This window comes from Excalfactoria chinensis, chromosome 2 (assembly GCF_039878825.1).
Source record: "Excalfactoria chinensis isolate bCotChi1 chromosome 2, bCotChi1.hap2, whole genome shotgun sequence".
Taxonomy (NCBI): Eukaryota; Metazoa; Chordata; class Aves; order Galliformes; family Phasianidae; genus Excalfactoria; species Excalfactoria chinensis.
The window spans coordinates 91,426,090-91,452,586 of NC_092826.1; the positions used below are offsets into that span (position 1 = coordinate 91,426,090).

Genomic DNA, 26,497 nt, shown 5'->3' on the forward strand with positions numbered 1-26,497 from the left:
TCTGATTGTATGTCATAGGGGCAGAAAGCACTGTAGTGAATGGATCAGAAATTTCAAAACTGGCATCCATTACCACTCACCCTGAGTTCATGAAAAGACTATATGCAACCATCCAACATAATGATGAAAATCATTCCTTTATTACATGGTTAATGGCTGCATGCCTTGCAACGCGAACAAGAGTGATATACCATTAAATACTAGCCTATGGTCCTCTATGGACGACTTGCAAAACTACATTCAGGAATTAGGCATGAAGGAGACAATGTATGAGGAGGATTTTGAGAGCCCAGACTTGATGAAATTTTCAGCAGGAATAAGGGACCTCATCCTTCAGCACGCTCCACCACACCAGTATGTTACTTTGGCATCAACACTGCCCTAGTGGCCTCAGAGGCCATGATACAATAGGTCACCCAATTGATGGCAGATCTGGGAAAGACAGAGCACCTATGGGACACGCCCAATGTCCGAATGGTGGTGGAAAAGTCAGACATCTATCCACCACCACAACTTAGGATACCTGCCCCTAAGGTAATTCAATCTGGAGCCATCAGGGTCTCAAGAAAACAAATGTTCAGTGACCTGATTAGAGCAGGAGTTCAATTTCAAAAGACTGATGGGCAGCCTAATCAGGTCTTATTACAACTATGGAAACAGTTACCAAACAGTCAGAGATTCCAACACTCACCTCAGATGGAAGCAGCTAGACTCATAGAATGAATTCTGCAAAACATGCGGAATCTAGAAGACTTCATAGTCCCATTGAAAAAACATAAGCCTCCTCAGATGGCCCGGGCAGCCACAGATAAGCTGTCAGAGGAAAAAGACTTAGGGATTGCAAAGCTGATGGCATGACAGAGAAGCCAAAATTCCCCAAGACTAGGGTCTCTAGAGGGAACTGGAGTCTCCATGTTGAACTAATGATTCATTGGTCCCCAAATGTGCAGTGGGTTATGACATACTGCAGCAGAAACACCAGTTATATATGGTGACCCAAACCAATTTTCAGGCACTAAGGTGTGGGTTTGGTGGGCTTGGGGGCAGATGATCCCTGTAACCCAGACATGGTTGAAACAGGAGGTTGGGCGTCTACCACCCCGGGAGTACAAGGTGTCTATTGCCTCAGTTCCAGAGTACATATTGGGGACAGACATCCTGTCAGGTCTGACTCTCCAAACCACTGAAGGAGAGTTCAGATTGAGGGAAAGATGTATTAGCATACAGGCAGTGCAGTCAATCATAAGGGTTCATGCAAAAATCGAACCTAATTGTTTGCCAGAACTGCACTGGATCACAAATACAAAGCAGTATAGACTCCTGGGTGACTGAGAAGAAACTACTAAGACTGTGCAGCAACTGGAGAGAGAAGGGATCATTAGACCCGCACACAGCCCATACAACTCCCCTATATGGCCAGTCAGAAAGTCAGATGGTATGTGGTGAATGATAGTAAAATACAAAGAACTAAATAAAGTCATGCCACTGATCCATGTGGTGATACCCAACATCACCTCCCACATAGATACATTAAGTACAGAGATAGACACATATCACTGTGTACTGGATCTGGCAAATGCAAAAGGATGGGCTATAAATCAACAAAAAGTACGAGAACCAGGGCTATCAGTTAAATTCCTGGGTGTTGTGTGGTCAGGTAAGACCAAGGGGTTACCCAATGCAACCATAGATAAGATCGAAGCCCTCATTTGCCCTACATCAACAAAGACCAATTTGGTGGCTTCCTATGTTGGAGTGATGGCATCAGTGGACAAACAAATAACAGCAGATGTCCTCTACTTAGGCTTCTGCAAAGCCTTTCATATGGTCCTTAAATATGTTTCCTTCTTGAGACTCATACTATTCAGTATCGTTATCTATGACCTAGTGGGATTGAAAGCACTCTCAGCAACTTTGCAGTTGACACCAAACTGAGTGATACAGTTAATGTGACAGAAGGGAGAGATACCAGCCAAAGGGACCAGAAAGAGCTTGAAAAGTGGGCCTACGTAAAACCAAATGAGATTCAACAAACCAAAATGTGAGGTGTTGCCACTTGGGCTGGAGCGATCTCAGATATATATGTGCAGAGTGGGAGAAGAACTTGTTGAGGGCAGCTCTGTCAAATAGAACCTGGGAATCCTGGTGGATGAAGAGCTGGATATGAGACAGCAGTGTGCACTTGCAATTTGGAAGGCCAATGGTATACTGGACTGCCTCATAAGAAAGGCAGCCAACAGGGTAACAGGAGGCAATTATCTCCCTCAGTTCTGTCCTTGTGAAGTAGCACCTGAAATACCGTGCCCAGGTCCGAGGTTCTGATGACAATAAAGACATGGAGCCGTTGGAATGGGTGCAGAGTGCAGCCACGAAGACGATCTGAGGGCTGGAGCACCTCTCCTGTGAGGAACTTGGGCTTATTTATAGTGGAGAGGAGGACTGTTTTTTCTGGGAGATCTCACTGTGGCCTTCCAGTACTTGAGAGGAACTTATGAACAGGCAGAAAATCAACTATTTACATTGTTTGATAGTGACAGCAGGCAGGCAGGAATGGTTTTAAACTAAAAGAAAGGAGACTTAGGTTAGATGTTAGGAGGAAATTTTTTATGCACTGTGGTAAGGCACTGGAAAACGTTGCCCAGAGAAGATGTGGGTGCTCTTCCCTTAGAGGCATTCAGGTCCAGGCTAGATGGGGCCCTGGGCAACCTGATCTAGTGGCTGGCAACTGTGCCCATCTCAGAGCATTGGAACCACATGATATTCAAGATCCCTTCTAACCTAACAAAATTTTATGATTTTAAAATGAAAGCTGAAACTCCAATTGACTACAGTTGTTGTTTTCTTGTTGTTATATACTTTGCTTCTTTTTCCATGCTTGTTCTTCTCACTGAACACTTGCATTAAGATAGGCAATAAGCAAGTTATTTTTTTACTCACTATTTATGATTGTTATTGTTATTATTTTATTAACAGTGCCTTTTTACCCCATAGAGAATTAAAATCTTTCCTAAATTTGACAATTTGACATCAGCACTTATTCACAGAGGGAAATGTAAAGTACATTCTCAATCTTATAGCAGAGGGAGCTGTGAAAGACAAAATTATTTTTCTTTTTTCGTCTCAAAGCTTGCTTCGTGAGGCCTTTCTGGTGATAAGACTGACTGACAACTGCTAATTATCCAGGGGTGTGAATGACGGGTATCACCATACCACAGCACCTCTGGTTATGATTGCGAAGACAAGCAGAAGCAGGACAAGCAGTCTTTTTTCAGGGGTGCTGCTTGAAGGAGCTGACCACTGCAAAAGGTGATAATGCTTGTGCATGGCAACGGAGGCACCACTTCCTGCTTGTTTTTCTGTTGGGCCAGGAATGTCACACTAAACTGGGAGAAAAGAAGAAGAAGAGAAAACCCACAGAAATGGGGGATAAAAGGCCCTCACTAAACTAGGGACTTTGAAGACAAACTCCCAAAGGCACCTTTGACAGAGAATTCCCTGAGGGGAAAACCTCTTCAGAAGAACCTCCGGATGCCTGCTTGCTGCGGAGCTTCCTGGCTTTCTCCCATCCCCCACGGTGATCAGACGAGTTCCTGAGATAAAGGGACCTACTATGTACCTCTCTGGAACCACGGTGGTGACTATCTCTTTTGCTCTCTACAGACACTCCTTGCTTACATTTCCTGTCATTCCTATCATCCAACTTCCCTTCCCCATTTCTCTGAACAGCTAGGACTTGTAATAAACTAGTTGGACCAACATTTGAACCATTGTTTCTTAATCTCACACCAGGTATTCATATACCAAAGAACCTTGTCTCCCTCCTATAAATTGGAGCGAGACAGGAACCTTTTATTTATTTATTTATTGTGACTACCAAGAGATCTTCTATTAGAAAGTAACTTCACAGATCCTATCTGCAGTTTCAAAGACAGACAAATGTCAAGCTTAATGCAAGAAGGCAAGCAAATGATTAAATAAGGAAGAGCACCTTGAAGAGAAATATTTTATAATTCTACAAACTTCTCTAGGGAATGTGTTTTCCATTTCTGACACACACACACAAAAACAATACGTATTTTATCAGCATGCTCAAGGAAAAATAAGAACAAATTAATATGGCAATTAATGACCATGTATTCCAATATGTGGCTTAATGAGAGTTTGTAATACTCTGAGACTAATAGCCAGGTTGCTGTATTGTGCAATGAAAGATTTTTCTTAGGCACTAAGTGTATGACTTTCCAATTAAACCTTGTACTATGAGAAAATGTGCAAGTTCTACATCTGAAAATATGTAAAAGACTATGTTCAATATAAATCTACAATCTTGAAGAAAAATATATGATTGTTGGGTACTGAGCAACCTTTTGCTTCAGGTACTGTTTCAAAAATCTGATACAAATTTGACTAGATGTCAGTATTTTTAATCAGGCTTCAAAAATTGCTTGTTATCTATACAGACCTGACAGCAGGATTAATCTGCAAATCTCACTGGTTAATGATAATGCTTCAGTATACATTACTAATCATAGGGCTAAAAACTTTGCTCCTGACATTGTTTATGGAACTATGAAGCTTTACACAGCTGGCTCCAGATGATGCATTTGAAGACAAGTTTGGAACTCTCACACATATATTCTTCTCAGCCATGCTGCTGCTATCTACTGATATCAGCATATTGATTCAGGGACAGCCTAGCTGATTCCTGCATCTAAAATCTACAGAGTATTTTAGGAGAGTTGTTGTTGTTGTTTGTTTGTTTGTTTCAGGGGGCGGGGGTTGGGAAAGAAAAAAAAGAAAAGAAGTCCCTATAGACTTATAAATGCAAAATATTATTATTAATGTCATTAACAAAATGCTGAAATAACTTATAATACAAACAGTCCTACTCAGTCTTAGAGGAAAACCATAGGTTAGGATTTGCTACTTCAATTGTCTGCGAAGACACATTTTATCACTATTTTTTTTTTAGTTGATTCATTGTTTCCTTTGTAGATATACTTTGTTCTTCTCCAGAAATGCAGTCTTTCAAGCAACTTTTCATCCGGCGACATAAATAATTCTGTCAGCCTACTATGCTTTTCCTCACATTTAGTTTCAGACTCCAAATTCATCTTGTCACGTACTTACAGTGCATTATATATACATTTATTTAAAAAAAAAAAAAAAAGCAACACAAAACAAAACAAAAAAACCCACAAAAACTAACAAACAAAAAACCCTAAAGCTTAAAACCTTGTACTTGTAAATATTTTGGCTAAATAAATAAATAAATGATAATAATGATACTAAAAAGTAGTTTATTTTTTATTCTACAATTTTAAAATGTTTTATTTTCCTTTTTGTTGTTGCTGTTGTTGTTTTGTTAAAATGGTGCTGTATTCTAAAAACACAAAAGAAAAAAAAAATTGGTTTCTGGCTCCATATACCTGCATTTGTATTCAAATTAAACATACTTAAATGTAAACATTAATCATGCTGTGACTACACTTAAAACACCATATGAAATATTTTAGTAGAGAGATGGCAAATGTTGGTTCATTAAGAGCCTTGTTCACAATGCTACCTAATACCTAATAGATGATCACTATCTTTTTGAGCAAGAATCTACTTCAGAATAACCCACAGTTCCTCAGATAACAAATACAACGTGTTTTCTTACAAACGTATCCAACACCCATGAATTCCTCCAGCACAGCCCTACCAACACCATAGCAAGTTTGATTTGATTTTTCAGCTAAGTTACTTCAGCTGTTCAAAAATTATTTAAGTTTAATACAAATTTTAAAATGAAGCTTTAATTCATTACATGGAAATAGGAACAATAATACCAGATTTGATTCTCAATAGTGTTTAATGAAAGCACATAGCCTTTGGTCTACCTACCTAAATCAAAACAAATGAAAACACAAGATATTTTTGTTAGTTAATTAAAACAATTTCTGCTGTGCGACTGTATATACAGGAGAGTGTCACATTCCTCAGCTTGTCCCTTTCTCCAAACTGGTACTAGGTGCCAGTAATGTAATGATGTGATATAATTCCTTCTTTATATCTTTTCCTGTTGTGCCTATTTCTCAAATATAGGCTCTGTCATTGCCCTCATTTGCTCTACAGAAGGCAACAGCATTTTGTAAGAGCTGGCACCTTATGGTTCAGTTACAGACACTAGCCACAGATGTCGTTTAAGTAACAATCAGAAAGCACTTCCTTAGGTATTTGTAAGTTTTTCTTGAACCGTTGTTATTATGAAGTACTTGCTTTCCTTAAAACATGATCTATTGTGCTCATAATCATTTGCACCTTTGCTCATCTGAGTCATTTTAAATGAAATTCTTAAGTTATAATTAAAAACTAAAGGAAAATTCTCTGAAAAACATGTCACTTATTTAGACGACATGAGCTTCTTCAAATGAATTTTTACTTGCTTCATTTTTAACTTTATCACCAGGCAATGAATTTTGTTCTGTTTCCTAGCTATTACCTTCAGGAACCAACAAACCATGTATCTGAATGCTATCTTTTCCTCAACTGGTCTATTCAAGCCCTCTGGAAAAACAATCTTGAAGATCAAATGTACTGATTTCAAAGTACTGTTACTAAATCCAATTCTGTATCTCTAGCAACTAGCAAGCAACTCAGAAAAAAGGATAAAATAAATATTTAATTAAGCCCCAGGCATTACAATTAGTAATCCTGTAATATCTTATGTAATTTAGGAAAAAGTACTTGGGATTCAGATTTAATATGAAATATGAAACCAAAGGCAGTTTATACTTAGAATTAAAAAAAAAACAAACAAACAAGCAAACAAAAAAACTTACAGTAGGAGCAGCCGTAGACCTCAATTCTTAACCCAATTTGGCCCTCTCCATTCCAATCTAAAGGAATTATACGTACATAGCGAGCAATAACTGGGTGTTGCAAATCATGTCGGACCACACTATCAGAGTTTGTATTTCCAGGAAATGCCTAGGGGAAAGAAGAAGAAAATTATTTTATTACTTCTATCTCACACATTGTGAAGATTCTGTTATGAAGGAAAAGTTTAGGTAGTATGTGTGCCCCGGTGGCGCTGCGGTAGAATTCCCGTCTGCAACACCAGGGGGCCCGGGTTCGAATCCCCCCTGTGGAGCAGGGGGTAGAAGTGCCGCTCTGCTACACAGAGGGCTCGAATCCCGGGAGTTGGACTCGATGATCTCTAAGGTCCCTTCCAACTCGCACAATACTATGATACTATGATGATGGTAGTGAAGCCTTCTGAGTGACTAGTTAGCACTTAAGTTTGGTTAAAATGTTTTCTTTGATACTGAGCAAATTAACAGAGGGTTTGAAAAGTATTATAGTGTTCACAACATCAAAACTGTAGCACTGGAACCTCATATCATCTTTCTCCACTATAGATACAGTAAATTCAGATAAGAGCTGCTGCTAGGTAAGAAAGTATTTTGCACTGGTGATCATTCCTCAGTTACTAAAACATTTATAAAGGTGTCCAAAAGGGTTGTTCTGTGGCAGCATACCCATCCTCTTACAGTTAGATTACATACACCAGTCACTGTCCTGTAAACAGAAACCCTGTTATATCTTGTTTCCTACAGCAGATACAAAACCCTTCAATTCTTCTAATTTCCAAGAATACAGAAATCTTCCTTTAGTGTTTCTGTATTACCTTCTGGAAAATGAGCACCCAGTTTCCTTCCTGAACATAGCAGCCTCTCACAGCAAAACAAGATCTAGTTATTGAAACTTGGGAAGTCAAAGTATAGAACTCTCAAGTAAAATTTGAAAATGACTTAAGTAAATATTCAGTGCTTGTTTTGTAGTTTTGTACCTCTTAAAAGATTTCATAGTATTTTGCTTAAAAGTAAATTATATCCATCTGTTAACATATTAGATTTAATTGTCTTGTCATCTTATGCACAAACCATTTGTTTACTTCTGGTAGATTGCCATTTACTCATTTACAGCATTTTCAAAGAAACACCTCTTTGTAAGTAATTTTCTATAAAATAAGTATCTTGGAGCAAATATGAAGAAAGGTAATGTTTGCCACATGGAAAAATTCATATAGAAACCTATAATACATTCAAGTACTGGAAATAAAAATAAATGAAGAAACAACTAGGCTTTAAATATACCTACTGCAAAATATAGTCATCAAAAATTTGAAAAGCCAAAAATTTATGTTTACATTTTGCATATAGCTATTTCAGATTTGCAATAGATATTTCAGATGAGTATACATATGAGTATCTACTGCACTACACAGTAGATCTAGGTGGTGTTAAACAAAAATATTCACAGGCTCCCTTCCTTGATGAGCTCAAAAAATTTTTACATGTAATAGTTTTTTATTTGTTATTTGTTTGTACTGCTACAATTAATGTGCTAAATAATGATTAAGGCACTCATGCCTTCACAGAAAAGCCTGTTAGGTTCAACATTTAATGCCTATGAAACACTTCCACATTTGAGTGGTAAGCATTTATGAGAAATATAGTAGTTCTGCATTCTGAGCTTAATAGAATAGCAGACGAACAACAACAAAAAGCACACACTGAACAAGAACTAAACATCCTATTGAATAACTGCCTAATTCCTGAGTTCTGTTCAAGGACTTGCAGAACATTATGCAATGATAAATAGCTTTTAAAGCATAACATGCTCTGTGGGTAATGCAAATACCAGACCAAATTTGATTTTTATGAGAATGAAAAATCAATTTCCAGGAGCTATAGAACTATATACAATACTATATACTATATAACAATACTATAGAACTATATAGCAATAGAACTACATACTATTGCTGTAAAATCTCCTAACTAAGTCAGATTCTCATTAAAAAATGAGTTAATAAAATTTGCAGTGCTATGTTTGTGAAGATTAATGAAAAGCTTAACAAGATTTAAAAGTGCAGTTCAGACCTACATTATATGAAATTTTTATTTTACACATAGAATGATTCCTAAACCAAAATAATCATCATAGTCACAGAAATACAGAATAAGAACCTCTCTCCCACCCCCCACAAATCTACTTTTACAGAACTACTTTTCCGGAAAGGATGGAAATATTTGTGTAAACTAAGCAAGACAAACAGTCTACTGATCTAATTAACCTTTTATTATTATTGCCAGAAAGGTTGTTTCTGTGGATAATGCAGTTTTTCTTTAAGTCAAACTGAGAATGAGACCAAGACAGCTCACCTGTCTGTAAAACAGGTACCACTCCCTCATCGGTTCAGTAAACTCCTTTTTTTTTACAGGTCACTTCTGTTTATATAATAAGTTATTTAACCTGCTTTATGTTTTAATCTCTTATCAGAAGAAAGATTTGGGAATGTTGTGAGTCACAATAACTTCACTTAAATACAGTACTTCACAGGACAATATGTTATGTAATAAAAATGAAGGACAATACGGTATGTAATAAAAATGAAGGAAGGTAAGAAAATATGCCTGCAATTCCTTTCTAAATACTTGCTTCGAACACATGTTCAGTAGTGTTTTCAAAAGCACTCAGTAAGAGGTTTGTAACTGGCTTCCTTAATAGTACAGTTATGTTTAGTTTCATGTATTTTTTCAGAAGTTACTAGAGCAGATTTATGAAACAGATGCTATGTATTATAATGGGCCAACTTATTTCACTGCAAAAATAGACAAGCTTGTGGCACAAGAGCCTTCTTCAACAAAAACATAGTATCATAGTATCATGCAAGTTGGAAGGGACCTTAGGGATCATCGAGTCCAACTCCCAGGATTCAAGCCCTCTAGTGTAGCAGAGCGGCAGTTGTACCACTTGTGCCACAGGGGGGATTCGAACCGGGATTCGAACCCTGGGCCTTCAGTGTTGCAAACAGCGGTTCTAACACCGTGCGCCACCATGGCACACATCAGCAATTAAACTTGAATGCTCTTTGAAAGTGACTTTGTTTTTACCAATATTCTCAATATTCTTCAGCCACACTACTATACATATAAATACTTCAAATGTATCTGGTAGAATTTTATTTGCATTAAAAAAAAAAAAAAAAAAAAAAAAGTGATAATCAAAGTTTTTTTTTGGTTTTTTTTTTTTTTTTTTGAAGGTGAAGTTAGGGATACTTCATATTTAATTTAAAAAGCTATATTTATAATATAATAAAATTGTAATAATCAAAAGCAAATGCGAAACTAAACTATAAATTCAAACCTAAATGCCATTAACATTCAGCTAAAGAATATTAATTAAGTAAACTGACAAAACCAGAAGAATAGATTCTGTAGAAGAATAGATTTGCAATACCATTCTATGAATAGATTTGCAATACCATTCTATGAATAAAACAAATACACTATAAAACCTTATTTTGAATTGAGGCATTGATCATCTTTTAAAATAAAATAATAAAAAAAAAAAAAAAAGAAATTGCCATAATTGCAAAATTATGTATCAAATAAGCAATCTCAAAACTGAAAAGTTATGTTATTAAGTGAAGAAAAGTCCTCTTTAACCAAAACAAACTTAATTCAGGTAGATTATTCTCTGTACAAATTAATAGTTTATTCATGGACAATTGTAAAAATTGCTTTGATGTATGCTTTTTCTAGGGTGATGTAAAACTGATGCAATGCAGAGTATAGCAGTGTGACGTTTATTGTCCAGTTAAACAAAGAAGGGCTGCTTTTTTCATTACTTAAATACTTATGTTTCTTAAATGCTATATTTTGCCATTTACACTGTCAGCACAACGTGATAGTTTATAAGTCTAACCTTATGAAAAAAATCAAGGCTTCTGCTTTTATTTTGATACAGTAATAGTGAAAACACTATCAAGATTCTATGTTCCATGGCTTTACAACTTTATAAATGACATTTGTTATCTCAAACAGGGCTGGTATGTAAAAATGCATAAATTAAAGTGCATAAGTGCATTATTATGAAATATGAAAATGACCATAGACAGAAAATATCTGTGGAAAACACAATTATATTTTCTTTGAAGATTCCAGTGTGAGTTAAACAGAGAACTAGCTGAGCCTTTAACTTTTTATTTTTAAATTATTCACAATATTCCAAAACATCTGGAATTCTATTTCAAAACCTAGAATGACTACAGACTTGAAATGCTGACAACTTCAGCTACAACAGTCAGCTTTTGGCCTGCATGGCAAAAAAATAAATAAATAAAAATTCTCTGGAAAACCTTGTTCTTAGCTTGAGTTCTCACTGCACTGCATCCTCAAGCAGAGGAGCACAGCAGACAACATACTGGTAGCTCTCAGACAGTTGTGCTTGAGAAAAGGTATGCATAGCAGACAGTCCAAGAAAAGCAAGAATAAAAAGACAATAATAATAATAATAATAATAATAATAATAATAATAATAATAATAATAATAATAATAATAATAATAATAAAAATACACACACAACTGCTGGTAAAAACAGTAGAAAGCAAGCATACAAAAGCCCCCAAACACAATACAGCTGAAAGCAGGATACATAAAGAAATAAAAATGGCGATAAACTGAGAAGATGGAATAGCTCAGATTTCAACAAATTCAAGTTTGGTACATTCAGCTCAGTTTTGATACATTATTGTGTTTTCATGTCTTAGTAATGTGTGGAATAAGAATAAATGATAGAAATTCATAGCTTTTTTGTTGTAAGAATCACTTTTTAATTCTGTCTATTGATCAGCACAATCAGTGACACTACAGCTTGTATACTGCAGTCTTTCCTCAATATTTTTTTTTTTTTAAAAAAAAGGTATGAAAAAAGAAAAACACAGTAAAACAAAATTTCTCTAGTATCCCTCAGAATGTCAGTAATGCATCTCAAGAGAAAAGCAGTGTCTCAGTGTAGATAAAAGTTGTGGTAGGTATTTTCCTTATTCCAAATTACTACAACCCAAAGATACCTTTAATAAGTACAGCATGTTAGGTTTGAGACTAAGAGCTCAGGTTTATCAATTTATGGATAAACTAAACAAATACTACTGATGGTACTCTATGTGAATATGAACTCAACTCTGCTCTTTGCAATATACATAAACTTCCATTATTGCTGCTCATATCCTCATAGCCATATCCTCATGTCAGTCAGTTACTTCAGATAAGCAAGTTATCCAAGTTGTAAACATAATTTCTGAGAACTATCCATATATCAAAAGGTAGGAACCTAGCTAGTATCTATCTGAGAACAGATCCTAAGGTATGAAGACTATAATTATTTCTACTGTGGCATTGGTAAGAGAGAAAGAAGAAAAATTGTTCAATAAGTTAAGAAAAGCTTCTGAGACACTTCTGCTTTCATTGTGTCAGTTCAAAAGCTTTTAAATCCAATATGCAAACAATGATCACAGCATTTATACTAATGTTCTATTTCAATTTCCATCAACAAATAATTATTCTATTTGCTTCTTAAAAATGGTTTATTAGTAACAAGTCTCCTATACAATCTTGTGTGGAAAATATGAATCTGTGTCTTTCTGTATGCCTGTCATCTCAAATCTTTGGAGTTTACTGGACAGATTTCAACTCCATGTGATGAAAAGGAGATATAAATATTCATGTTTTTGTAAAGTTTGAAAAAAGAAAAAATCATTATTAGGAAGAAATCTGTATCTTATGAGATTCTACTATCAGGTTTCTGATATGACTGAATACAGCTGTTTTCTATTCTCAAAATATGTCCAAGCATTTTGAAATAGAACAAAATCTTGGGTCACATTGTTCCTTGACATTCTCTAATGATCACCTGTTGGTTTCCTTTAGGCCCCACATCTGTTTTTAGCTACTTAATGCATACTATAACCATGTGTACATAATTAGATCTATTTTATCTATTTCATCCACTACACTGAAACAATAATTTTGAAAACAGTACTTGTAGCCTTTCACCCTGACACATTTTAAATCAAAACCACAATTCACCATTTTCTACTTTTAGTACATAATATGCTAACACTATAATCTGTGTAACCCTTGTTACACTTCAAAAGAACTTGATCTCATTTCCTGGAGATTAATCTTTTATTACTTTAATAGTAACCTCAATAACTTTCATCTGATTTCTGTTCAAAAATGGATTCTATATATCTCAGTTCTTTGCACTGATTCACAGAAAAAATAAATAAATAAATAAATAAATAAATGAAAATGGAAGCTCAAAGACAGAATTTGAAGAACTGTACAAAATGATATCCTGGTATTATGATTTCATGTTCAAATCACTGCATTTATCACTGCATTTCAACTTTGTGTGTTCATGTTTGTGGTTTTCTTAAGTCACAAAACAAAGCAAAATAACCACACAAATTTCACCACAGTTTCTAGTAAAAGATTAAAGGTAACTGAATGCAAGTTGGAAAAAAAACCTTTTTTTTTTTTTTTTTTTTTTTTTTTTTTTTTTTTTTTCTCCCTCCTCCAGGAGTATCACAGTGCATTATCTTCGTTAAATGTTGTTGCAGTAATGAAGCATAAAGTTAAAATCCAGTCCCTCTCCTTATACATTTCAAATGCAAGAATGGTTTTTGTCATCCTACAAAATCATTGTTCATATCATTTTATGGACAGAAATGTTACCAATTTATTTGTATATTTTCTAGGGAAATTAACTACTTCCAGTCAGTTAATCCTTGGTTAAATTTACGTAACAGCTATTTGAAGTAGGACATCTGAGAATGCACGTGTATATAAGATGTTAATTTGTTCCACTACAAACCTCTCTCTCTGTCCCTAAACCTCATACTCATCAAGAGGACATAGAGACGGATATTTTAAAGTTTACCTTTAGAGGGTAACACAGCTTCCTAAACGTGGCAGCACATAAAAGGTAGCAAAGAGCTTATGCTTCCCAAATATCCCATTCCTTTTTGGTGTTCACACCAAATGTGATATATGAGAAATTTTTACTATTCACAAAGATAGCAGATACATTTGCATAACTGAATAATGAAAAGATTTCAACCTCTGTGCTGAATCATGCAGATTTTGTCAAGATGACATCAAATTAGGAAAAATGTCAGATTTTTAAAACATAAAGTATACACCAAATATAATAAAATAACATTAGGATTGTGAAGTCAACAATGAAAGGCTAGAGAGAATGCTTCCTGCAGAGTCTTTATGAAATCCTAAATAACATTATGTCACTGATTTACATCCATAACCACAGGCTGTTTATTTCCTAGAGATTCATTAAATACTGAGATGATAATTATTTGTCTTGATATCCTAAACAACTGAGGCTGCAGTACCTTGAGATGTTTTTTGTATGTTTATTTGCTTTCAATTTTGAAACACATTCAATAATAAAAATGGATGAGCTTGATTTGAAAGCATTTGTTGATGAGAAACTATCCTTGTCTTTTGTAATTTGTTCTCAGGATTAAGGAACCAGCATTCACACACTGGGTTTGTGAAAATTCAACCTTACAGCCTTTCTATCCTTTGAATAAAGTTACTTCCTTGCTGCCATAATGAAACGATATCATCATTAGTTACACTTTTATTAATATATTTGGGAGTAGTCAGTAATGTGCTCTTAAACTAAGCAAATTTTAAATCAGACAATTTAGGCAGATCCACTCCAGAGATACCTTGGAGCTTGAGTAAGACTGATGAAAATAATTCCTTTATTTGCACAGTAATCTGAAACATGCATATTGCCCAACCCTGAGTACTGCCAGGTGGTAACATAGGATATGCCATACAGCACAAGTACTGAATTCTCTTTGCAACTGCCCCACAACTTCCATTTGATGTTTGACAAATAAGTTGGAAATACATATTCATTTTCATTTAGCTTATGTTCCTGTATTTGGGTAATGAAAATAATTATATAGTTCTGACTCAATCTTTCAGTGCCTCAGTTAAACATATCAAATAGGAAGTAAGAATCCATTTATTTTATGGGGTTGCAAAAATTGTATCAATAATAATAATAATAAAGTACTTCTTAAGCACCTACTCATGTATTCACATTGGTAATTTAGAAATCTAAGCTTTTATGGTCAGTGAAGAAAAGTCATAGTCAAACTAAATTAAAACTCTTCAGTTGTTATTCAGTAAAACATATATATATATATTTCCAGGTTGTATTAGAAAAGGGAGAATATAATCATCCTAGTTCTGAGAGTTACTAAGCAACTCAACTCATCCTCATTAAATAAGAATAAAGAAAGCCTGAAGTGGTTACAAGAGAATAAAAACTGCTTATCTCCCAAGAAGTTGTAGGGTTTTATTCCTTAATGCACAAAAAATGTTAGATCTCCTCTCAAATGAAAGAGATGAGAAGAAAGCTAGCAATCATTGAAATAATTACACCAGAAGATCTCCTATTTCTGGCTACTGGGCTACAGAGCTCAACAGTAGCAGGAACTCTAAACTTGAGAAGGGCTTCCTTTCCACTCTGGAACTGATACACTTGGCTATTTTCTCTCACTTGGATACTTTGTGAATAGCCATTAAGCAATTTCCAGAACAGGATGTATTCTTTGTACACCAGTCTGGTCTCAAAGTCTCTTGTGTCTTCCAGCTGAGTCCACTACTCTATTGGTTTTCTGTCATGAAAGAACGTGATGATGTTACTAGCAAGCTCACTAGTGAGGGTCAAATGGAAACTGAACACTGCCATTCCACACCTCTTCAATTTAGTTTATCTAATTCTCTGATTCTGAATAAGTATGAAGGCAAACATGATTTTAAACACTGTTGAGATTATGCAATGGTCAATGGGGACATAGAAAGGTAAAAAAAATAAAATAAAAAAAAAAAAATGACACATTTGAGATTTTATTTGAGTAAATTAATGTAAAGAACTTTATTTGTCCTTGATAGAATATCTTCAATTTATAACTGTAAGTAAAAATTGCAATCCTTGTGTTTTTTTGTTTTTTTTTTTTTTGTTTGTTTGTTTGTTTGTTTGTTTTCCAATGGGGAAATACTGATGGTAAGTTTTAGGATCAACTATCCTCAGTTACAGCTGGTTTTCATTCACACATGAAATTTCCAAACACTACTTTTCAGATTATTGCAGTTCTGTCAAGGGTGCAAGAAATAATCCTTAAATAAAAAAAAAAAAAAAAAAAAAAAAAAAAAAAAAAAAAAAAAAAAAAGTGCCATACATGGAATTGTTTGTTTCAGAAACAGAGCTGCAAGTCAAACAGAAGAAAAAACAATGGAGAATAAAGTATGGTTAGTGTGTATTAAGTGCTTGAAACTGGAAGTTAATATTGCGTACTGATAGAACAATAGACCTTAAATACAATACAATAATAATAGTAATGTATTTTCCTATTACAATTTAAGAGTACAGTTAATGTTGAGATTACAGTAAGTTGCAAATAAGTTATTCATAATTGTAGGAAATATAGTAAGTCCCAGTTTCTGAACCTAGGACAGGGCAGTCCTGGATAAACATACAGGCTGGAGGATGAGAAGCTGGAGAACAACTCTACAAAAAGCGGTCTGTGCATTCTGGTTGATGGTGAGTTGAATCTGAGTCAGCAGTGTACTATGGCAGTCAAAAGTGTCAACTGTACTCTGGGGTGCATTGGGTGAGGGCAGAGGTTGTGCCACTCAGCTCTGTGCTGATGCAGCCTCATCTTGAGCTCTGTGTGGAGTTCTGGATGAGAAAATGTAAGAATTACATAAAACTATTAGGGATCATCCTAATAGGGATCATAGGGTTGCAAAGATGGTGAAATGTCTAGCGGACAAGGCACATGAAGAGCTTCACATATGTGTCCAACAAGCGAGTTTAATGTTGTTGCCCAATCCCCCCCCCCCCTCCCCCCCCCCCTTCCCTAACCCTACTTCTCCAAGGTGACTCTGTACAACAGGTATAACAGGTATGAGGTCCTGGATGAGGAAGGCCTGTCTGAGGATGGGAACAGCCTGCTTAGTCAAGACATGCTAACTAAACCAAACTACAAAAAGCCTTCCCTCAACACAAAGACTATTTCACTGAAGAAAAAGATATGAACATTGGTTGCAACTGATTCCTCCCTACAGGGAACTGAAGGTCCAGTATGCTGAGCAGGCCCTCTTCTTAGAGAAATCTGCTTTCTTCCTGAGGCTTGGGCAAGGGACATCACCAGGACACTACTTAGCTTAGGAAAGCCAAGAGATCATAACCCCTAACTGCTTTTTGATATAGGGAGAAATGATACTGCTACATGTGGGTAAAGGGCTATCAAAAAGGATTTCAGAGCCTTGGGACAATGGCTAAAGGAACTGAATGCACGGACCATCTTTTCTTCTCTGCTTCCTTCATTGGGTAAGGACACATAAACAAACCAAAGGATCATATTTTTAAATACCAGGCTTTGTGTCTGGTGCTGTTACCAAAACTTTGGGGTTTTGGCAGACAATTAACCTACATGGCACTGGGTTTGTGGGCACTGGATGGGGTTCAACTTTCTCAAAGAAGAAGAGTGCTCTGGGAAAAGTTATGCTCATTGGGTGAGCTTTAAACAAGGTGTGAAAGATTGACTTGCAATGTGCAGTCACACCCATGACCCTATGTGAATTACTGGCAGGCATTTGTATTGCTCAATTAATTTATTCTCATGCACAGCTGGTGCCAGCTGCACCCATGAAAAAGGGTACTGCAGGGTTTGGATCAAAAGGGACCCCCACAGAGAAGTTTCACGTTTCAGGAATTTTGACCCTATTGTCTTAAAAGACTATTTTTTCACCATCTCTCTGGACCTTCATGATGCTCCTAGTTTGCTTTTTCTGTCCTCTCAGTAAAGTGTCAGCACCAGCTCAGTGATGTCATCAAACAATATTTATCCTTCAAACTATGCTACTTAATCATGAAAGAGGAAATGGAGAAGGCACTTCCAGCAGGAAGGCTTGCTAAAACAACATATGTATTGAACTTTTAAAATCAAGGATATGATGACAAGACAACCAGTAGCCCTCATTTCATTTCAGTTAATGAGGAAAGAGTGAATATTCATGGAAAAACTATGATACTAGTAAAGAATCTGGAATCAGATCAATGGGAAGGCCCATTCCCACTGATAACATGGAGGTGAGGAAGAATCCTTAGGTTAAACTGTACTGGTTATTGTCATTGTCTTTGTGATTGCTAAATGTTTATGGTATATGAAAGTATAAATGCAAATGGTATATGGAAGTGTAATTGTTAAAGGTAAATGACAGTGGAATTATTAATGCTATAGGGATGTGTAAACATGTAAACATTAATGCTATATGGAAATGGAATTATTAATGTTGAAGTGTTATTGAGGGTATAAATAGTGGAATTGTGAAAAACAAAAAAAAAAACAACAAAAAAAAAACCACAGAAAAAAGGTTAAAGAAGAACAGTGAGATAAAAAAAAGTTTGTGATCTGCTCTAGTGAAAGCAGATAAACGCCACAAGAGAACACATCCCCCGAACTGCTCTGTCCCCTGGGGCTTGTAATCAGAACATAAACAAAGCATTACTTGCAAATGGGGACAAAAACAAAACATTGGAAGCGCGAATAGCCTCTATCTGCAGAGTTCTAGGAAACCTGTTATTCCAGGGAGGGGGCTGGCAGAGTCCAGGAGCATTCTGCTCTCATTGAACAGAAAAGCAGTTAGTGCAAAAGGCTGCACTGGATTTGGTAACAGATGAAATAACAGTTAAGGGAGGAGAAAATTAAGAAAGGAATTGCAGCAGTGTGGAATTTGTAGTAAATGCTGAAGCAACTTATTGGGTGTTAAATACTTCTCTAACTTCAGTAAGTGATGAATTTGTAACCATAAGGGAAGCCAATGGCCAAAAGTGAGAAAGTACAATGTAGTGTAGGTAAACAGGTAGGGATACACAAATTTTTGTACATGTCAAATTAATAAAAACTTTTACTATGGCAAGTCTTACTAGAACAACTGGAAACTGAAATAAAGCTTAAAAGAAAATTGGGATCTAAGGTAACTAAAGGACATTTAATAATGATTCTTAGCTTAGTGTTAACCACTACCCCTGCTAGGACCAGAATTACAGAAAAAGTGATCAGTTTTATCCTGGGGTGTGGGTAGTAGAAACCCCAGGTAGGGCAAAGAATGCAGCAACAATAGCATTCAGAATAAAGTAGAGAACTCAGCTGGTTCAGATAAAGCAGTAACCCCTCAAATTTGAACACACGGATTACCTGATAGTTACCAAAACAAAGGAAATAATGCATAACATGGACAATTAATTTACTAAACTTTCTCAGACTTAATGGCCTGTTGTAGGCGTTAGCAAGGATTTGGGATGTGACACGGCAGGACCTCCCCTGCTCCATCCCCTACCTTGTGATGTATATTGGGCGCGTGTTTCAAACGTATTCTCAAGAGACATAGACGAAGTGATTAAAGTATATAAAGTGCTAACTGCGCCACAATAAACACATTTTTACCATCCATCAAAGTGGTGTCAGTGCAGTTGATGGTCCTGGTGAGGTGACAGTGCCAGCTTAAGGGCAGGGGGTGGTTGAACCATAGAAGAATATGGCAACAATTGCCATCAAGTTTCTCCACAGAAAACTCACATGGCATGGTCACCAATAACCTATTTGCATTATAGAATCACTGTTGGATCCTGAACCCTTGGGAACAGCAAGGAAAGAAATAAGCAATATATAATAAGAAATAAGAATATATATTCAGATAAAAGGAAGACGAGGGAGAATATGGGTCCCCTACTAAGTGAGGGGAGTGTTCTAGAAACGGGGATTGCTGAGAAGGAGGAGATAGTAAATACCTTCTTTGCTTCTGTCTTCAGTGGAAAAGCTCTTCCTCAGGAATCCCAGATCCTGGATGTTAGTGAGAGGGATCTGGGGAATGGAAGACTTCCCTTTAGTCAGGGAAGAGATGGTGCATGAGTGCATAGGCAACACCAGTGTTCATAAATCCATGGGACCCGATGCGGTGCATCCATGGGTGCTGAAGAAGCTGGCAAAGGTGATTGCTGAACTGCTCCCTGTCGTCTCTGAGAGGTCTTGGAGAATGGGGAAGATGCCGGAAGACTAGAGAATAGCCAGTATCATTCTGGTCTTCGAAAAGGACAAGAAGGTGTGAGAGCCCTTCTTTGGTTTCTGGCTCAAAGTTTGCTTCCTGAGGTATTTCACAGAATTATCAAGGTTGGAAAAGACCTAGAAGATCATCCCGTCCAACACCAGTTTCTTGTGATAAGACTCTTACTGATTTATGGAGGAGGTAAGTGATGGGTGCTACCATGTGACAATCAGCATCACTTTGTGGGCATTTGAAAGCACCTTCCCTCAGAACTGTTTGCCCCCAGAAGAGAGCTCTCAGGAGTGTTTACTGGCAGAAGATCTGGCCGCCTGTGACTAAATAGCTCCAGCTTGGTATGGCAAAACTGGGGAATTATGCCATCGTGTCCTGTGAAGAACAGGAAGCAGGTGGGCATCCCTGCTCCCTCTTATCTGCTGGCAAGGCCTGGAAGTTGGGAACAAAGGAGTTTCTGCTGATTCTCAGAGCTAGAAGCTGCCATTCCAAGGAGATCTGACTCCACCACTCTGGATTTGAACTGTCACTCCAAAGAGAGCTTTCTGGACCACTTTGGACTTATAAATAAGTTGGCAGTACCATTGGAAATTGTCACCGTGGTCACCATCGTCGTCAATGAGCCACCACTACTGAAGATCAATGACTGAACTACAAACCTAGCTGGATCCATGGTGGTAACTGTCTCCCTCTTGCTTCCTACAAAGACTCCTTACTTCTATTTCCTATCTTTTCTATTGCCCTTCTTTCCTTCCCCATCACCTTCAATCATAATAGTGTCTGTCCTCCTCTTCCCCATCTCCCTGATTAAGATTTGTAATAATCTGGTTGTACCAAGCACTTGGCTTGTTTAATTACAGTACATGTTTCACAGTCATGAATAACCTGTTCAATAGTGTCCATAGTTAAATCCACCCCTCACTCTCTAGCCCATTTATACAGTGTGTCTCTCCCTTGGTGGCCAGAAGTCTCATGGGCTCACCAAGCTAGAAATAATTCACCCTTCTGCTGCCAGTTCAAATCTATTTGAGCCACTTCAGTTTTGGCAGCTGGATCTACTGTTATTTTTTTATTCAGTAGTCTGACTCTTGGGCACAAGAGCATCTACATGATGCACTTTTCCATCCATATTCTCTATTTCCACAGTTCAGCAGTCCAAATGTTTACTCCTTCATTGCCAGCTGTTTTGCTCCCACTGCTGTAACCACCCCCATAAGGCATATGCCACCACCCATAAGTCAGTTTAAAGATAAAGCACTGGTCACCTCTTCTGTTCAGAAACATCTAAGGCTAGCTGGACAGCCTCTACCTCTGCAAATAGGTTTGATTTTCCTTTTTCTTTGATACCCTCTGTAATTTGTTGTGTAGGGCTTTACACATCAGTTTTTCATCTGTGATGCTTCCTCACAGCACATGATCCATCACTGAACTGGGCATATTTACTTTCATTTTCTGGTAATTTGCTGTATAGTGAGGACTCTTTAGCACATTGTACCTCTTATCCTGGTGATGTTTCAAACTTTTTACCTTCAGGTCAGTCTACAATCAGTTCTACGATTCCTGGGCAACTGAGATTCCCCATCCGAGCTTGTTGAGTAGACGTGATCCAAGTAGCATCATAGGTGAAGGTTCCCTCTAACCTCCCTTTAAACATCCAGTTCAGCACTGGCAGTCAAGGTGCTAAAAGGAGCTGTGTTTCAGAACTGATTACTTTGGTAGCAGGCCAAACCCCTTCATATCTCCTCTTCAGTTGGAGTGTAGTACTCTTTGGACCCACTGCATACTGGACTCCAGAATCCAAGGGATCAGCTTCAGCTCTCTCATGAGGCCCTTTGTCATGGACTTCATGTGGATTCTCTCTCCAGCAGCAGTATAGAGGATGTTTTCTGCATCCTGCTCCATCCATACTGGCCCCAGAGCCACAGCACAGGCTATCTTCTTTTTAATTTGCACAAAAGCCCACTGCTGCTCAGGACCATGTGTAAAATTACTCTTCTTCCACATCACCCGATGAAGGGTGCTTACAATGAGGTGACAGTTCAGAATATGCATTCTTCAAAAACCCACTATGCCCAGAAAAGATTGAGTTTTGTTTTCAGTGGTGGATGTGACAATGTCAGTCTTGACACTTTATTAATAGGGACTGAAATTCTTTTGCAGGTCCTTTCACTTTTCTCCACTCAATAGCAAAAATAGCTCTCAGAAGGATTTGGATTATTGTCTCTCCTTTCTTGAGAACTTCCTTTACAGTATTACTCCAAACAATAATGTCATCAGTGTACTGAAGGTGGTTGTGAGCACCACTATGTTCTTATGCAGTTTGGATCAACCCGTTGCGTAAGCAGGAGAATGTCTGTATTTAGTATCTGAGATCTTAATAGGTTTAATAGGCTTCTTCATTAGATTGTTACTTCCAAGATGGCCAAAATATAAGCATTTGGCAGAGGTAACAGTTTTTCAAAGTTTTGAAGCGTAATAATCAGTTCAAATATTAGGGGTCTTCTCTCTTGTTCCCCATGCATTCCAAACATTGCTGCTAGTGTAGCATTGTACTTTAGTGGTGCTATTCTTATGAATTTCTGCCATATACTCAACATACTCTTTGCTTTCTCAGAATCACACTCTTGACATGGACTGTCAGGAACAAAAATGGGATCATAAAACATTTCCATCACGGGTATTTCCTTCAAATACTCGATATCTTTTTCCATAGCAGTCTATTTCTTCATCTCTGGCTCAAGATAGTTTTCAAGGGATGTTTTTCTTTTACAGCTAATGACACTTGTTCCCAGGTTATGGGACTTCTGTTCAGACATCTACTAATTCTTCTGTCAATGGCGAAGTCTTTAGCAATGTTTCCCAGCTGTCAAGCTTTGTTACAATCTAGCAACAAGCTATTGGCCATAGTGTTCTCACATCAAAGCAACCAGGTGACAATAGGCTAATTCGAGAGCCTTGCAAACAACGTTCTTGAACACGAGATTTCAGTCATTTTCAGAGGTTGTCAAGTAGTGGTAATGGCAATCTCCTTCTCTTTGCCCTCCCCATCTTTCACTTTTTCCTGTTGGCTTTTTCAATGATGGTATTTTTGTATGGGGCTCCTGTATGGGAAATTGGTAATCACAGCCTGAACCTCTGATTAATCAGCTGAGGCAAGTGTCAGGTCAGCTGTGGGAGTACAGGTGAGAGTAATTTAGCTGTGCTCCCGGAAGGGGTGGAGCTTGACTCCACCTCCTCTAGACCTCATTTAAGGGCTGACCACCACTAAGGCTGCATCTCTTGGAGATTGCTTCCTGGTGGGGATTGCCTTAGCATTTCCCAGCAAAGGCATCCATATTGGTGAGTTTTTCCTCATAAATAACCTTTTGAATATCTGTCACCACCTTTGTTACCATCTTTGTATCATTCTACCATACAGGCCCTTCATTTGTATTTTCCTCTTCTTCATCCCCTGCTGCTGCTTCCTCTTTATTCCATTCTAGACATGAAAAGAACTGTTTCAATTTCTGTCTTCCCAAAGGGGCAACTGTGATTGGTTAGGCTGCACAGTTTTAATGTTCTTTCTCTATGATTCAACTCAGAGACCCATTTGAGTTTTGTTCTCAGCTCAGAAACTCTCTCTCCAAAATAATATTATCCAGGTCTTGGTGAGAACAAGCCAAGTCCCAAATAGTTCCTGCCTCTTCAGATCTGCCAAAGCAGCATCACTGACTTAAATATTTGCTTATGTTCTCAGAGTTCTGCTGGTGTTCAAGCAAAGTTCAATTACATTAGGGGTCCCCACCTCTCTAAGATTTCTCCTAAACCTCTACACACTCTCTGCTACTCTATATTCTCTGGGTTTGGGGAAAGCTTCCTCCAGTTCATGTAAATGAGGAGTACATTCAGGCAGACTGATAACATGATCAACATGAATGTCATTGATAGAACATTCCAAAAACACATAAGGAACAGAAGACTGTTTAAACATTTCATGTTTATAAAATAAGCTACTCACTCTGTGATGGAACTTTTAATACTCAGACCATACCACAATGCATACAGGTACCAGATAGGTGTCTCCATCAGCGCCACTGATTGGTTTTATACATTTATATATATATATATATATATATGCATAAAACTCCAAAGCAGAGAGTGAAAGATTTAATAAGAAACTAGTATATTCTAAGGATTAAGATTCTGAACAGAATGACATGTATTTAATTCTTTATATAGTGCTTGTAAAAATAAAGAACATTTCATAGTTGGCACAGTGACAAAATAAGAAAAAAATGGATGCATTGTCCAGAATCTGGCAGACTGCCTGGCTAAGAATTACTTCTTCAACCACACTTGAATGCAGGTGCATATGAACAGTGGTATTTTAAATACCACCACTTGTAGTCTCCTAGCTGAAATTGTGGAATATAAGGCACAAAAACCCTTGAGTCACAATAATATTGATATAATAAAGTAAAAAAACAAAATCATCACATCAGTTCCATCTCCCCTATCCCTTGCACTCAAGGCAGGGAGTAGGATTTAGAATTAGTCATATTTTAATTTACTAATCTCAAGAAGATCTACCTAGTTGTTCCATGACTGACAGAAATCAGTGTCTCAAATGTGCTGTTCTTTTGCTTTGCACCTGGGGATGGACAAGCCAGTGCTCCAGCAGAAAGTTATCACCTACAGCCATCAGCATCTCAGCCAGTGTAAGACGCAGTCAGCACTAAGAAGAGTACATCTTTGCATTATACAAAAAGCCCATAATTTAAGTGACTACCAAGGAAGGCTCAACTTTCTTTTCATGGAGATCTCAACATAAAATTTACTTGTTAAGTGTATTGGAAACTGCTGATCACAGCTTGAACCTCTGATTAACCACTGAAGGCATGCAATGAGTCAGCTGTGGGAGCACAGGTGAAGGCAATTCAGCTATGCTACCAGAAGGGGTGGAGCTTGACTCCACCTCTTCCAGATCTCATTTAAGGCTGACTACCACAAAGACAGGACCTTTAGCTCTGGAGATTGCTACTTTGTGAAGTTTACTGCAAGCCATCAACATCGGTGAGTGTTTTCCATTTATCATAGATTATCTTTCTATCATGATAATCTTTCTTACAAAACATCTGTATAACTTCTGTTTACCTATTGACTGTATAACTGTACAGGACATGTGTACATGTGTATATTGCAATAAGCGTTTAAGGGAAGTCATGGTTTTGTAATTTTCTGATTTGGCTATCAGTATTCCACATCATAGCATCATGTAAAGCATGGATAATTTTACCAAACGTGCAGCTCACAGAAGAAGACTGCATGTCCCAGAGAACATCACAGTCAACGATAAGTCACGGGACCAGGATACTATATAATTTCACTTCGGGGCCAGACTTGCTCTCTTGGATCCTGTGAGCCAGGGGGAGCATGTGGGAGCATTCCAGCCATTTTGCCTGGAGTTACAGTAGGCCTCTCAGTCTTGGGACTCACTCTCTCTCCTATTTTATTTGATTCGTTAGCCTTAATTACAATTATATTGTATTATATTGTGTTATCCTGTATTTCAATATAGTATTTAGTAAATAAGTGTGCCTTCCTTAGATCATTTCCGCTGTTTTCTTTTTCCTTTTTTCCCTTTCCTTTTGGGCTGGCAGCCCTGCGGGCTGGCTGTCCCCCTATCACAGGCACAAGTAGATTTTCGGTTAACCCATGACAGGGAACAGCATTAGACAGAACAAGCAAGTCTAAGTAAAATTAACAAGAGAACAATATCAGTGTTATACTTTGAAAACAGAATGGTCATTACTTTGTCAAGGACATTATACCTTTCTCCTGATTTATTTTTTTTTTTAATTTTTTATTTATTTATTTATTTTTATGTGCAAGTACATAGCACATGAGATCTCTCTCCAGGGCATTTTAACTAATGTTTGAATGTGACTTAGCATTAAAACTCTATTAAAACCCTGTTTAATTATGCTGAATTGTGACTGAAAACAGACTCACTCTAGAACAGTATGCTCAGTAGTCAGAATCTGAGGAGGAGAAGAGAAAGCGTTGCTCTTCCTGTGTCAGAGCTAGAAGCTTTTCTAACTCCCAGTCAGGCTCATACTAGTTGTAGATAGTAAAAGTTTCAGTCTGGCTTAAATCATTCTGCTTTCTGCATAGAATCTAGTAGAACCTACATGACCTTGGCCATACAGTAACATTCTGTACAAACAACTTCTACAATTGAATCATGGAATGGCTTGGGTTGAAAAGGACCACAATGATCATCTAGTTTCTACCCATCTGCTATGTGCAGGATTGCCAACCACTCTATAAGGCTGCCCAGAGCCACATCCAGCCTGGCCTTGAATGCCTCCAGGGATAGTGCATCCACAATCTCCTTGGGCATACTGTTCCAGTGTGTCATCACCCTCTGAGTGGGAAAAACTTCCTTCTACTATCTAACCTAAACCTCCCCTTTCTCAGTTTAAAACCATTCTCCCTTGTCCTATCACTATATACCAAA

General features: G+C 37.3%; 1 protein-coding gene across 3 annotated transcripts in view; it reads right to left on the minus strand.

The window, feature by feature from the left end:
• CNTNAP2 (contactin associated protein 2) overlaps positions 1-26,497 on the minus strand; it is a 624,497-nt gene that overhangs the window by 375,041 nt on the left and 222,959 nt on the right. For all 3 annotated transcript variants that reach the window (XM_072329823.1, XM_072329822.1, XM_072329821.1), the window contains exon 4: positions 6,825-6,972. In XM_072329823.1, the coding sequence (XP_072185924.1) occupies positions 6,825-6,972 (148 nt within the window). The remainder of the gene's footprint in view (positions 1-6,824; positions 6,973-26,497) is intronic.